This window comes from Nematolebias whitei, chromosome 8 (genome assembly GCF_014905685.2).
Source record: "Nematolebias whitei isolate Nwh7 chromosome 8, NemWhi1, whole genome shotgun sequence".
Lineage (NCBI taxonomy): Eukaryota > Metazoa > Chordata > Actinopteri > Cyprinodontiformes > Rivulidae > Nematolebias > Nematolebias whitei.
The window spans coordinates 13,618,674-13,634,474 of NC_056505.1; the positions used below are offsets into that span (position 1 = coordinate 13,618,674).

The 15,801-nt window shown below is 36.4% G+C and overlaps 1 protein-coding gene across 1 annotated transcript in view; it reads left to right on the plus strand.

The window, feature by feature from the left end:
* The first annotated feature begins 1,970 nt into the window (after nt 1-1,970).
* LOC119413905 (dmX-like protein 1) overlaps nt 1,971-15,801 on the plus strand; it is a 51,637-nt gene continuing 37,806 nt past the window's right edge. The window contains exons 1-17 of the mRNA XM_037680970.1: nt 1,971-2,057; nt 2,796-2,921; nt 5,390-5,467; nt 5,962-6,040; nt 6,166-6,310; nt 6,550-6,616; nt 6,744-6,928; nt 7,639-7,816; nt 9,829-10,009; nt 10,558-10,734; nt 10,852-11,081; nt 11,908-12,613; nt 13,441-13,562; nt 13,956-14,045; nt 14,653-14,749; nt 14,869-14,988; nt 15,149-15,373. Coding sequence (XP_037536898.1) covers nt 1,971-2,057; nt 2,796-2,921; nt 5,390-5,467; nt 5,962-6,040; nt 6,166-6,310; nt 6,550-6,616; nt 6,744-6,928; nt 7,639-7,816; nt 9,829-10,009; nt 10,558-10,734; nt 10,852-11,081; nt 11,908-12,613; nt 13,441-13,562; nt 13,956-14,045; nt 14,653-14,749; nt 14,869-14,988; nt 15,149-15,373 — 2,893 coding nt within the window. The remainder of the gene's footprint in view (nt 2,058-2,795; nt 2,922-5,389; nt 5,468-5,961; nt 6,041-6,165; nt 6,311-6,549; nt 6,617-6,743; nt 6,929-7,638; nt 7,817-9,828; nt 10,010-10,557; nt 10,735-10,851; nt 11,082-11,907; nt 12,614-13,440; nt 13,563-13,955; nt 14,046-14,652; nt 14,750-14,868; nt 14,989-15,148; nt 15,374-15,801) is intronic.

The window sequence follows — 15,801 nt, forward strand, 5'->3', positions numbered from 1 at the left end:
CCAGCTTGGCTCTCCTACCTCAGTTGTTCTTACAGATGTGCACCTCTTTTGTGCATTAAACTTGATTTGCTGCCATTTTAAAGTGCTAAAGTTCACTAAACTATATTCTTTAATCCTGACATTGTCTATTTGCCCAAAAGTTATTATATACAATTCTGTGTAAAAGTTTTTTGGTCTTCATTAACAGTTTATTTTTTAAATACTTTCAATGTTATTTGTTTTTTTAAAATACTTTCAATGTTATTCCTTGGATACTTTTTTTAATTTTTTTAACTCATTTTGTTTTTGTATGGTCCTTTTTAGCAGACTACAGCAAAAGGTGAACTGTGAGCTTAAAAAAAATAGCCACGTAGAGCTGTGTTTCTCAAAGTTTGGTTGTAAAACACCAAGTAAGGGGTCTTGAGATGATTTACTGAAATCAAATAAAACCTAAAATTGTTTGCTAATAGCATATTTTTGATACTTAAAGGTTGAATGAATACTTGTTGTTATAAATTCTAAAAAGCGTTGCGGCTGTTTACAGTGCCATTCTAAACGTATTGCCTTATTAGCAACATTTTAACATTTTAACCAGTAATAGTTGGGGTTTTATAAGTTATAGGCCTAAAAACAGCTACCTAACGCAGTCAAACAGTATCTCACAGACAAGTGTTGAAGAAACAGGTAACAATTCAGCAAAGACCTGTTACAGATTACTGTTTTCTTTGTCAAACTTTGTTATCTTGTTGGATTTTTTTATAGATTAAACTAAATAAATTTGAATAAGTTGTGGATTTTTGACAGGCTATCTAAAATTGTATTTTAAAATCAATTCTGTGCAGAGTTCTTAATATGTAGACGCATAGCACTGATTCAACCCTTGAGTTTAGGAGCTTTTACATACTGGAATAATTTATAGGTCAGACTTAAGGACCTAATTAAAAAAAAAAACATTCATCTGAAAATAGCTAGGCACTGAATTTAAAAATTTGGGGGGAAAATGCAGGTGAAGTCAGAAGAAATTTATTTAAAATCATTTAATGTTTAGGCTATATATATATATATATATATATATATATATATATATACATCTGTGCAGTACAGTGTAATGCACAGAAGCTGTTTGCGCAGACTATTCTTGCTTCTCTGGATATTGATCACGCGCATAACATTAGCTATCACTGTATGCTATGCTTATCCAACATTCACCTTTTGCACTTGGAAAAATATTGTCAAAGCCTTCATTTATATTTATGCCTTCTGTTTCTATCAGTCATGGGTTACTCAACTTTGTAAACCTCCTGACCTGCTTGTCAGTAATCAAGCTGGGTGTATTTTTATTTTTTAAAGAGTTTTTTTTAATAGCTGACAGATAGTAATATGATTAATTTTATATAGAGAGGTAGGTCAACAAAATCAATAGCTTTGATGCCTCTATACATTAAATTATGTGCTTACTTACAAATGCTTATTTTTAGTTAATCCACTTACAGTTTCACTGCACGTCTTCATTTTTTATGCACGGTAGAACAACTTTAAGAGCATTTAGGAACATTTTCTGAGAGCCTTTACTCTGATTGTGCTTATTTCAAGCAAGCTTTTGTTCCATCAATTTTGCATGCTGGGTGTGAATATACAGCATGGGTAGATACTGTAGGTATTTTTCTCATCCATTACATTTTAATCAGTCTTATGCAACGAATCTAAAGCCTGTTTTCATGTTATAGTGACAAAAATAATTTCTTCCGTGCAATTGCTTAGTATTAAAATAGATTTTTGTCAACAGTCTTGTTTCTTGCTACCTATTTTATGTTTATATCTCTGCGTTCTTTTTCTAAACAGCTAATCTGCAGGAATGTTGACGTGAATTTACAGTCCACAAACTATGAATTCATCCCTCCCATGGTTTCTTGTGAATCTCCCCTGGAGCGGGAGCTTTTTGTGACAAAAGAAGAGGTGGAAGAAACACACTTGGACTATCAGCAGGAGTCATGAATCTCCATCAAGTCCTTACAGGGGCTGTCAACCCAGGGGACAACTGCTTCTCTGTTGGGAACATCAACAATGTGCCTTTCACGGTAAGACATTTCAAGCTCTTGAAAAATGTCTCTTTGAGCAACTAAGCTGTTCTGATTCTTCAGGGTTGACGCACCTAAATAGGTTTTTGTTCACAGCTTTCTGTTCGAACAGAAAGCTGCAGTAGATCCTCTTCATTGCATGTGTTTTTGATTAATGATAAAAGGATAAAATAAAAATCCCCACTGCTTCAACTGTAAGAAAGTTATTTGTCACATTTATGAAACTTAAAACCATCAAAGCTACTTTTAAAATCTGCATTTGTGTGAGTATCGTTAGATTATTTGAAAGTTTCGATGCAAATTTTTGTTTTTTGTTTGTTCAGAAGAATAACATGCTAGATTTTAATTATCCTGAAAACTTGACCAGATGGTGAGATTGGACAGTATTTACTCGCAAGAGGTTTCCTTTTTTTATCTGTCTGTCAAGCACACTAAAAGATACACAATCGGTAATAAAGAGAAATCATGCTTCCTTATTTCCCTTTGTGAATGATTCTCTGTCGCAGTGAATCATAACTCGTGAGAATCTCTTTTTGAGAACCACAGGAATAGAACAGATATTATTGGTTCTTACTCCATGGCTGTCATATGCTTGCTTGTCAGATGCACTGACACTAGCTCCAGGACAAGTGGAGGTCAAATGACTCTCTTTGTGACATTCTCTCTGGCTGCACCTTTGTGTCACTGTCAACACACCCCTTCTCACTCTCTATGTTTTTTTGTTGTTGTTTTTGATAGGCCTATGCATCCGGATGTGATGTGGTGATTTTGGGCAGTAACTTTGAACGGCTGCAGATCATCCCAGGGGCCAAACACGGTAACATCCAGGTGGGCTGTGTGAACTGCTCACCACAAGGTGGACAGGTAAGAATTCAGAGGTGCAACTGGAATGTTTTTTTATGATCCTTATTTGCAGGAATATTAAAATCTTTTTGTTGAACGTTAAGTAAATAAAATGCCCTAAAATTCACAAAACGAAGACCTCGTTGGAAAAACTAAATTCCATCCATCCATTATCTATTACCCACTTCTTCCGTTTTGGGTCACTGGGGTCGCCGGTGCCCATGTCCAGCAATCACTGGGCGAGGGGTGGGGTGCACCCTGGACAGGTCTCCAGTCCATCACAGGGACACCGAGACAAACGAGACAAACATTCACTCTCTCACTCACACCTAGGGACAATTTAGAGTTACCAATCAGCCTAACATGCATGTTTTTGGTCTGTGGGAGGAAACCGGAGTACCTGGAGAAAACCCACGCATGCACGGAAAGAACATGCAAACTCCACCCAGAAAGGCCCCCGGACCGGGATTTGAACCGGCAACCTTCTCGATGAGAGGCAGCAGCTCTACCAGTTGCGCCATCGTGCTGCCCAACTAAATTCCTATAAAGTACTTGTTTTGTTTCTGAGTCAGTGGTTCACCAAGTATTTGCTATGGACAGTCTTGTGCTGTGTGTTAACAAGGAAGTATTCACGTAATACAATTGTGATACTGTTGATTGCCAGGAAAGTCCTTCATTTGTATAACGGATGAATTTTTTACATTTTATTTTTACATATAAAGGCTTTTTCTTGCTTGTTTCAGTATTTAAATTATACACAATAATATAGATTTAAAGTTGTTGTTTTTTTGTTTCTCTAAAGTGCTTTAGCTTTTTGAATTATTGTTTAAACAGGAACAAAACATGAACATTTTTCTGAGGCTAGTTTAGGTTTTATTGCAAATTCCCAATAAAGCTAGCAGTAGCAGAGCACGCAGCACAGAATATACAGCTGAATAAAATGTTTATATTGCTTTGTTTTTAAACTGTGCTTTATTAATGAATTGCTTTGAAACTTGGATAATCATAGTGTATGGTTGAAAGTTCAAGTCACCTTTAACCTTGCATAACCAAAATCTAATCATACATTTGAAGTGTTACAAAGTGCACTAAGCTGTCAGTTTTTCTTATTACTACAGTCTCAGAGTTTCCTGTTTGTGAAGTATAGACCTGCTGTCAAATGCTCAGGAGAAATCCAGGATTGCAACATCTGTGTAAATTATACAATCAGAATAGTGAAGGCAGGACTCCTCAGCAGTCTGGATTTATCTTGTAATTATGGAAACAGCAGACAGGCCTGCTGTGATTTGAATAAACAAGTACTCGGCCCCCTCGTGATCTTTAATCCCATTCTTTTAGGTCAAAAGTTCTGACACAGGCCTTCAGCATGCACGAGCCTCTGTTTAGGAATGTTTGGCAACTTCACTTTGTTACACACTGCCTGCAGTAATATTTACTGTGGTTTTAATTTACATGATACGTCCAGTGTGTTACGCATTTGTTGAACTAAAGATGCTTTTTATGCAACATGTATCTGTTGCTTTAAAACAATTTTTCTGAATTATTCTTCATATCTTCCTTAAATGCTTTGCATCAGCATTTCTTTTTAAATAAACAAATGCAGGGTAGTATAAATATGTTTTAAAATAAAAAAACGATAAAAAAAAAATCTAATATTAATTACAGAGAAGGAAACTTTTTTTGTGCTGCACACAGAACAGACCAGTGTTATTAATTTCACACTACAGCTTGAGTTTCCTTAATATTCAGTTCCTTTCAAGCACAAAGTACATCCCATTGGACTTTCTGTTAGAATTTGATTAAACATTTTAAGTTTAAATCCACATGGTTGACCCTAAACCAAGAGCATGTTTTTTTTGTGTGTGTTTGTCTGTCTTGAAGGATTTCCATGTGACTGTGGTTGAGCATGTGACCTCTTGTAAAAACATCATATGTGCACAATCACTTAACATTCATGTGATTCACTCCTTCACTGTGCTTTCTCTCTGCCTGCCAGCTTTATATTTTTTACCTCATCAAAAGTACAGTGTCTATATATTGCCATAAAAATATCAGCCATTTGCTCAGGTAAATGTTATTAAAGAGGCTTTCTTGGAAAGCCATTAAGCATTTAACTCATTCATTAACAAAAGTTATGCAACAATAGACAGAATGTTTTTCATTCAGAACATGAATGTTACAGGCTGAAAATATTTAGGTTTGGTTGAAAATGTTTTATACACATCTACTACTCAGAAATAATCTGGTCCTAGAGTAGGTTTTGCAATTCCAAAATGTTTTTTTTTATAATAAACAAAACATTTTCCTAAATATATTTTGAAATGCTGTGAGCGGGTCTTAAGGTTTTGTTTAGCATGTTTTTTTTTTTATTTAATTTAATTTTATTTAGAATGTGTATATGTTTCATGGTTTATGCACATTTTTTGTTTAGTTTTGTCTGAAAAAAATATATTAATAATTTTTAACGTTTCTTGTTTTTCTGGTAACAGATTGCAGCTTCCTATGGAAGCATAGTGTGTATCTTTGAGCCTGTTCAGCTGACATGTCAAAAGGACACACCGTTATCTGTAAGTATTTTTTTCCTGTCACTTTTTAGTTAATTTGTACTCGTATTATCCATCTCATTGATAGCGTTAGGGATACTTGATACGGGTAAACATGTACTGCTCAACCAAACCTACCTAGAGTGCGACATCAGAGTTTACCAGAAGGATGCAAATACAACTTGCTCAAGCTTCAGTTATTGTAATTAATTGTCCTTATTGTTAATGTTTATGCTTTTTGGGGAGCAAACACGTTTACAGAGTCAAAGCTGAACAACTCTCTGCTCGTGGAGAGAAATAGCTTTGAAAAATGGTCAGGACTTTGCTGTTTTGAACACAGTCTGTGTTGGCAGAAGTTCCACTTCATCACACAGTTTCCATGAAAGCAGCTGTTGGCTCTTGTGCAATTTTTGCCATTTGTAATCTACTAAAAAAGTTCAGCAAAGAAAACTTTTGCTGAATATCATGACTAAGATTAATTTTGTTTGTTGTACTTTAAACGTATCCTGTTTTTACAGAAACTGAACTGTCAGTGGCAGAAGACTGGTCAGTTTGTTTTAAAGTCTATGGTACGAAACTTGGCTTGGCACCCCACAGGTACTTTCACACATAACTCTGTCATAACTTAACACCGTGTTTAATATTGTGGTTTCAGTTTATTCATCTGTTTTGCCAGGATTTGTTTTTTGAAAGAGGCCTTGTGTCTGTGTCGGTGTCTGCAGGCAGCACTCTGTTAACGGGCTCCAGCAGCCTCCAGCTGTGGTCTAATGCTGATGATGGAAAAGATGAAGGTGGAGAAAGGAGAGAGCAGACAGAAAGACCCAAACAAAACGCTCATTCTACCTGGAGGTGTATCTGGCAGAGCAAGTAAGAACTGCCAATAGAAAATCCATCAAATGATGAAAGATAAATCGTTTTATTATTTTTCCTAACAAAGATTGTAGTAAAACCAGCTAACGTACGTTTTTGTGGGGGTTTTGTACATTTTTCATAATTTGTTTCAACATACTTTTTTTCCCCCTCATTATGAAATGTTCATCTGAAGAATCAGCCTTATTGAAATTTTTTTCTCATCTTGTGTTCTGTTTTGCGTTTTCTCTCCTAAGGACTGCATCTTCAGTTAGTTTCATGCAGTTCTCTCCTGATGGGGAATTCTTTGCCACTGCTGGACAGGTAAGGCTTTTACTAAGACCTGCTGTAAATCTGTGTAGTTGTTTTAAGGACAAGTCAATGTTTTACGTTAGGATAGCAAACCTTACAACATATCGTCTATATTTCTGTTTCTATGTCTGCTTTTCAGGATGACTGTCTGGTGAAGGTTTGGTACAACACTAACAAGTGGAAGTCATGCATTGCCAGACTGTTCACACCTCCAGATACCAGTGTGAGTTTACAGGGAGAACTGGCCTTTTCCTTTGTCTACCTGGCCCATCCTCGCTCTGTCACTGGTTTCTCTTGGAGGAAAACAAGCAAATACATGCCTCGGTATGAATACAGTCACATCATTGTTTCCACTGCCACTATCAAATTTCTATTTTCGCTGGTAGTTTTAATAGAACCTATGCAACTGTACAATAAAAAAACAATAAGAAAATGGATGAAAAGTTAAAAAAAAGTGACAATCTTTTGACATAACTTGCTGTTAAACATAAATTACATGAAGGGTATTTTGCTGTTCATTTACCCACATATTGAATTATGTTAGAATAACTAGTTAAATACTGTTAAGTGTGTAACACAGATTTATTTTTCATGAAGAAATACTGTAACACAAATCGTAAAACAGAGTTTAAAAAAAAAATAGGAATCCATCTGAGATCATTTACTGATACATGCTTTGCTTTGAAACAGTTTGATGACATCACCTTTATTATGCTGCTGTAAAAGATTGAATTAGCAAGCAAATGCAATATTATAACGTCACTCACATTTTTAACTTTGTACACCGAATGTTGCAACAGTTTTATATTTTCACTTTCATTTTTTGTGTCTTTGTGTCACTGGTTTATATGAAGAACTGGATTCTTTACAGTATTTCCCCCACCCCTCCAAATATTTGTTGTTCTTTTACTTTTTGACTTTTGTCTTGAGCGTTTACATCAACTAAACTATCAGCATTAACAGAAAATGTTCAAAGCTTTTCAATAGACCTCTATTTTAACTTTTTGCTGTTTTATTCCTTTTTTCCCTAAAAGCGGTGCAGTTTGTAATGTTCTGCTCACCTGCTGTAAAGACAGCGTTTGTCGCCTCTGGGCAGAGACCTTGTTGCCAGGTGACAGCCTCATCTCTGGTTACCCTGACAACTACTCATATGACCATAATGGTGAAACAATCAGATGTGATGGGAAGACACATGGAATGACACCACAAGAAGTATGTGACTCTTCAATAAAACTAATAAAATACACATTTTTATATCCTATATTTTTTATATTTATATAGGAATGTTTTAACATGTTTCAGGTTATAAAAATATAAACTTATTGGCCCAAGTTGTTTTTTAAAAATTGCATCAGCCATGGAAAAACTGATCCGTTCATCCCTTATTTTAAGTGAAGCACATTGTAGCCGACAGCCTAATCATTGCAGGCCCCCAGAACAATACTAACACATTTAGCTTTAGACATTTAATATAGTTATGGGTCTCACTAGGCCTTATAGAGTTTAGGACACATCAGATCACAGGAGAGATAGGTATACAAATTATTTTTTATCATGCCTTGACAGTGTGGTGGAGTTATGACGTGGAATTATTCAGTACAAATCAGACAGTGCTAGATGATTTGGTCCATTTTAAATCTAAGGCGAATTCTTCCTGTTTTAAATTGCAAAAGTTGAACAATACAGAAAGAGGCCTGTTTTTATTGCCTACTGCCATAAAAGGCGGGTGATTATGTGCTTTGTTTGTTAGCAAAATATCTCATAAAGGATTGATGGATGGAGTTTCATGAAACTAAATTAGTTTGTTAGTGTATTAGGAAAAACTTCTAAACCTTTATGCCACTGATTTTCATGAAACGCACAAATTAGTCATTGGATGTTCATCTGCAATTGATTATTTTTGGAGTGAATCCAGTTTTAAATTTCTGCCACTGCTCATCCATCTTAGCAAAAACAAAATTACCGTAATTTGGCCTTTAAAAAAAAAAAGGTGTGTATGTATATATTATAATTTACCTATATTGAGTGTAAAGTTTGGTGTGGTGGTAGCTGAAAGTCATCAACACATACTCTGAACATAAACACATTATGTAAGATCTTTTTAAGATTTTGGCATGGAAGGTGGCGAGTGATACAATTTCCTTCAAGAAATTCTCTTTTATCAAACTTAGTTTTAAGTGAAATAGAAGCTACATTTTAAGTCAGTCACATTAAACTTACCTATTAAAACATGTAGCAGAATTATAATGCATTACCATTCAAGCTTAATGAAATGCGCTTATTACTTTTGACGTGTGGTAACGTACATTTGAGTCCAAAAACCTGCATGTTAGGTGACCTTCAGGCCCAGGCCTCTCTTTTAAAAGAGATCTGTGATCTTAATGGAATTTGCCTGGTTAAATAAAGATTAAATAAATGAATTTACAATAAATAAATAAATTAACTCATTCTAAATCTGTTTTTTTCTTCTCCAGAGCAGGGGTGTCAAACCCACTTACAAAATGGGGCCAAAATTAAAACCTTTTTCAAACTAAGGGCCAGTTTCAGGATCTACATCAACTCAAGTTAGATACCCAACATCTTTTCGTGGTTGCAGGTTCCTCAAAAAGAGTTTGATTGGTCTCATTTGACGTTTTCTGTTGCATTTTTGACATCATAATCAAAGATTACTGAAAAAAAAATCAAATATTTTACATTTAAAATAGCATCTTGGGGGCCAGATAAGATGTTAAGGAGGGCCACATTTGGCCCCCGGGCCTTGAGTTTGACACATATGCTCTAGAGACGTATAATAGTTTATTTTTCACTGAAGGTTTGTAAGTTTTCCCTAATAAATATGCTATTTGAGAATATCCCATCACAGTCTAAAATATATATTTAGATGGACAGTTTTTTTTTTCTCTTTTGCATACAGAGTTGTATTTCACATTCATGCTCTGTAAATGTACTCACAAATATCATGGATTCTTATTGCAAGACTTTGCTACTAAATTTAAATTTTGGTAAACTATCAGGAGCATTTAGTTCCCATTCCAAAAAAAAAACCATCAGTTAACCAAAACAGAAGTGCACACCTTGAGTAAAGAGAGCAGATGGAATTGTGTTGTTAGGTTACACATTGATTATTTAACTTTGTTGCATCTGCAGTTGCTGTTCACTGAAATTTAGGTTGTTAAAATTTTGTGACCAAGTAATTTAAATTACATATTTTTTTCTGTCAACAGTTCAGTTTTCAAGAATCATGGCATTCCTCCTTGAATCGAGACGTTCCCCAGCCGTCAATGACCAGCTGCCTGCTTCACCATCAGAGCCAACACCATAACCACAAGAGAGGCAACAGAGGACCGCCCAACGCTAATGCTCTCTGCCACTTCCACATCGCTGCCAGCATCAACCCTGCCACAGGTCAGACTCAAACATACCGGTATATGTGTTTATTCACTTCAGCAGACAAGATTTCTCTAAAAATAAAAAAATAAAAATTGGGAACACATACTGCATATCAACATTTTTCAGACTGAATAAAATCAGTTGGGGGTCAGAGTGTTTCACTTGTGTTTCTTATCACAGAAAGTATAATTAATTTTAAAGATTGCTGAAGGCTGTTTATGTAATGTCACAGGGAGCTTTTGTGCTCGGGGCTGCTCTCAGTAGCTGTAAACATTTTGTTTTTGCTCTTGCCTGTTTTTTTTGTGGGGCAGCTTAATTTGACCTGAATTTGTACAAACTCCTGTAGATTTTTTTTCAAGCTCGAGGCTTGACATCTTGTGGTGGTGTATTTGTATGCTTAAATGCTTTAACAGTAGAATACTACATGCCATCATTATAGTTAAAGTACCGTTTTTTGGGGGTTTTTTTGCCCTGAATTCCTGTTTTATTTTGTGTATCAGTAGATTTTTTTCAAATTTACTATTCTTTGAAATATGTTTCACTTTAATGTTCTCTTTGCACAGACATTCCTTTACTGCCCTCCATCTCTTCTCTTAACACTGTGGATGATGATGAACCTGGAGGTCTGTTTACGGTCCATTGGCTCAACAACAAAGAGCTTCAGTTCACTTTAGCCATGGAGGTCTTTTTAGAGCAGCTCAGGGGCAGTTTAGAACAAAGGAACGAATGCTTCAATGAAGGTACAGACAAATGTTTTTTATCATCAAGCTTTAACTCTTAATTCGCTTCTGCTAATATTCAGTGTATTCCTGTCGAACGTTGGACATGTTACACTTTGGTTTGCATTGTTTTTGTAGAGCTTGAAGATGAAGAAAACTCAGATGACGAAGACAGCAGGCCAGTTGACCTCCATGGGGATGATGGGCTTCCTGTAGCAGCTGTGGAGCATCAGGTGGACGTTTTGATAGAAGAGTGGAATAAAGCAGCTGACATGCTGTTCAGTATACATCCCATTGATGGCTCTCTGTTAGTCTGGCATGTTGACTGGTTAGATGAATTTCAACCAGGCATGTTCAGGCAAGCTCAGGTACTTCACTGTTAATGCAATTTCTGTTTATTTATTAGTTTTTACAAATATATGCTGTTTATTTCAATGCAGGTGCCTTTTCTTTGTAGTTAAGATATAATAATTGATTAGGTTTAATTAAGGCATCTGAAAGACTCATTTGTTAACATTAGAATTAGGGATGCACGATATTATCGGCATGGTATCTGCATCGGCCAATAATCCAAGTTGAAGTGTTGCATCGTTTTTAGCCCCTTTTTGGCATCTGCATTTGGGAGCAAGCCAAACTGGCTAAGACCGTGCAGAATAATGTATTTTAATTCCACAGCAAAGAAAGCTATGTAGTCTCTGTAAGTAGGTCTAGGGGAAAAAATATTGGTATCGGTTATCGGCCAAATAAGTTTTAACATATTGGATATTGGCCAAAAATCCAATATTGTGCATCCCTAATTGGAATAATTAGGCCAGGCTGTTTAAATTGGTTGAAACCGAAAATAGCTTAGTTTTAGAAAAATAAAGTTATTTTTGAATATAGCTTATTTTATTTTTGTTTTATTTTTACATTCGTGTAACAGAAAGAAAAGACTCTCTCTTCATTCTTCATTCCTGTCAGTGATACTTGGTTTTTGTTTAATTTAGTAACGAGCCTTTTCAGTTGAGATGAGAAAAATTTCAGCTCTTTATTTCAAGCTTTGTTTTATAAAAGTGTTATTTCCACAGCTGAAATATTCACATGACATCTTTGGACATTGAATAACTTTATTTAAACATTTATTCTTTGGGCTTGAAGTTTTAATTTGTACATATTGCATAATAGTGATGTCTGTTTGTTTGTTTGTTTTTTCAGGTGTCATTTGTGTCCCGTATCCCTGTAGCATTCCCTACAGGGGATGCCATCTCCCTGAGCCACAGTGTGGTTATGTATGCTTGCAACAAGAACGTGGATTTAGCCATCCAACACGATAGACAGCGGCCGCCTGGGACCTCATTGTCTCGAACCAAATCTACTCTAATAAGCTATGGAAGTCAAGGAAAAGTTGCACCCAGTAGCAGTCTTCGGCTAAGCATTTTTACCCCTAACGTCCTTATGATATCCAAACATGATGATGGCTCTCTGAATCAGTGGGCAGTCAGTTTTGCAGAGGACTCTGCTTTTTCCACTGTGCTCAGTGTTTCCCACAAATCACGCTACTGTGGTCACCGTTTCCACCTCAATGACTTGGCCTGTCACTCCTTACTTCCTCTCCTCCTCACCACCTCGCATCACAATGCCTTGAGGACACCCGAGGCAGACGGCATCCGGACTCCTCCACAGGCCTACTCCCGGTCCACGTCTCTGCCGTATGGGTCACGGCCCTCCCGAGTGTCTCTGGGCAGGGTTTCTCAAGATCCCAATGCCATCTACAGTGAGCTAATTTTATGGCGAGTAGACCCTGTTGGTCCACTGTCTTTGTCAGGCGGGGTCTCAGAACTCGCTAGGATAAATTCACTTCATGCATCAGCGTTTGCAAATGTAGCCTGGCTGCCAACACTCATTCCTAGCAGCTGTTTAGGTGAGTAAAAAATATCGTTTTACTGTTTTAAGATCACTGGACATTTATCTGCGTTATGAGTAACAATAATAGAACACAATATATCCATCCATCCATTATCTTTACACGCTTCTTTCTTTCGGGGTCACATGGGTCATCGGTGCCCATATCCAGCCATCACTGTGTGAGAGGCAGGGGACACCCTGGACAAGTCTCCAGTCCATCACAGGGACATATGGAGACAAACGAGACAAACAACCATTCACTCTCTCACTCACACATGGGGACAATTTAGAGTTACCAATCAGCCTAACATGCATGTTAACATGTTTTTGGTCTGTGGGAGGAAACTGGAGTTCCCGGAGAAAACCCACGCATGCACGGAGAGAACATGCAAACTCCACCCAGAAAGGCCCCTGGTCGGGATTTGAACTGGCCACCTTCTTGCTGAGAGTCAACAACTCTACCAACTGAGCCACCGTGTCGCCCAAACTCATTATGGAATTTTATATTTTTTCAATCATTTTCTTTTTTGGTTTATTAGTAGGAAAATATATTTATTGTTATCTTAATCATCAACTTTATAAAAACGACTAGACTTTGTAAACAAAATCCAAATGTATTATTTTCAGATCTGTTTTTAAGTCCATTATACCCTTAATTTAAATTTCACAATTAATTTGAAAGCAGCTAATTTCACAAAATTTTAATCACAAATACTTAAATTTCCAAACATAACGGATAAAATGTCTATGTGGGACTTTTTGGTCATGATCTTTAATAATTGGAGAATTTTTTAGTTTACTGTTTTTGATGTACTGGATCTGTTTTCTGTATTTACCTTTTAGGTGTGTACTGTAACTCCCCGAGTGCGTGCTTTGTGGCTAGCGATGGCAAGTCGCTCAGACTCTATCAGGCTGTTATTGAGGCTAAGAAACTCCTGAGCGAGCTCTCCAATCCTGAGATGTCTGTGAGTGATCCATTTGGTGATGCAGACCAACAAATGTTATAGTTGCTGTGCACTGAAACCAAGTTCACCATTTAACACAATATACATATCTTTGAAAGCACTTCTTGGAAAATTTTGTCTCGAATACATGACTTATACTTTATTGTAAACAATATGTGATAAATCAGCTCAACTATGAGCTTGGTTTGACACACATGAGTGTGTTTGTTTTATCTGAACATACACAATGAAAACTGAGCTGCTTGCTTGCCTCCATCAGGAAAAAAAACATTTTTAGTATTTTCCTTTAGTTACGCTTAATAAGAAGTGCTAATGATTGAACTGCCGACCTTTCCATTTTTAGACACTTTTCTCTGCTGCTGTATTGTAATATATTTATTTGTTTCTCTTTAGAAATATGTAGAGGAGGTGTTCAACATTGTCAGTCAGCAGTCCACAGCGAAACCAGGCTGTATCATAGAGCTGGATCCCATTACTGACTTTGTAAGTATACATGAAACTGTTCAATTTGTGCGCCAAACTCTTTTTTTTAACCCTTATCGCATTATCTTAATAGCTACGGTAGTCTAATAGTATATGTAAAAGTCTAATAGAGTGATAAAAAGGTTTATATTTTGAAACATTTAACTGCATTCTAGACCAGTGGTTCCCAACCATGGTCCTTGAGGAATGCCTTACTGCATGTTTTAGTTCTTTTCCTGCTCCAACACACCTGATTCAATGATTTTATTACTTCCTGAAGTTGTGCCAAAGCCTATTAAGCACCTATTCATTCAAATCAAGCAAGGAAACAACTAAAACATGCAGGATTGGGTTCCTCGATGACCAAGGTTGGGAACCACTGTTCTAGATCATTCTTAATGTGCAGCATTCTGTAGTAAACGTGAATCTCTGTGAACGATCAACTGTGGAAAAATAAAAACAGAACAAACCTTCACTCATCCCCTCTTGCAGTTAGTGTATATGCAATATTAACAGTTTTTTTTCTGTGTCAGTATATGCTGTACACCCCACAAAAGATTAAAACAAAATCAATCTGCATTTGATTTAAGTTAACACCTGCTGCTGTTTTTTGTTGTTTTTTCTACAGAAGGGGAAGGCGACGCAACTCCTGCATGTCTTTGAAGAGGACCTGATTCTTGGCAGTGTGGGAAATAAAGCCACTCAGGAAACCCCCGACTCTCCTTGTAATTAAAACAAAACATTTATCTAGGCTTTTTTTTTTTAAAGATTTGAAGGCAGTAACTGCACTCTACAAGTGGCACAGTCTGTTTGCAATCTTCCATCTCTGGTTATTTTTTTGCAGCATCCAGTAAACCAGCCTTTTCAGGACGTTTTTGTCTTGTGGTGGTAGAATTAACCCCAACAGGTCGCTCACTCCTCCATATGTGGCATCTCCATATTGCTGCTTGCCCTGTCACTGTTGGTGGGTACTTTGTGTATCAGGTTATTTTATGCCTGAAATTGTACCTTTCTAAAAATTTATGCAATTATTAGTTAGAATTAATGGCCATATAAGGTACAGATTAATTTTTATGTTTAAGATTTTATTTAAAAGTATTTTCTTTTGTCTTTGCACCCTCCAGAGGAAACTACTGGTACATCAAAAATGGATATCGACCCGTTTTCTCCTGTGATCAGCTCTCAGTTTATCTTTGACACACTCAATTCTCCATTAACTCCGAAGAACAAACCATTGACTTCCAACCTGCAGAGCACCTGCCGCCTTAGCCTAACAACACAAAGGTTGTGTAGCCAAGAGATGGCTCTTCCAGCAGGGGTGGAAGTCATCAGTGTTACTCCTTCAGCAGGTGAGAAACAATTTCGACATAAAATCACATACAAAAGCTCAGTATTCCAAGTTTATGCTATTTACTAGACTATGGGTCAAATTTAAACATAATAAGGTCCTTAATTCAATGTAAAAATACAGGCACAGAATATGTGTATATACCTCTTAATATGCATATGAATCAGTAATAATGCAGTCGGTCATTCAGATAAGGCTCATGTTCACATTAATATATCTTAAAGCTAATATTTAGTTGTTTTTTTTAAAGTGGGATTCTGTGGAAATGTAATGAACAACCAATATCTTGTTATAGATAGAACTTTGGACAAACTCAGTTTTGGAGAAATAGTTTAGTATAATCTAAAAAAGTTAAATCTGGTCCTCTGGACATTCAAAAAAACCCAAAACAAAGCAAAACAACAAAAAATGTAGAAACGTTTCGTCTCT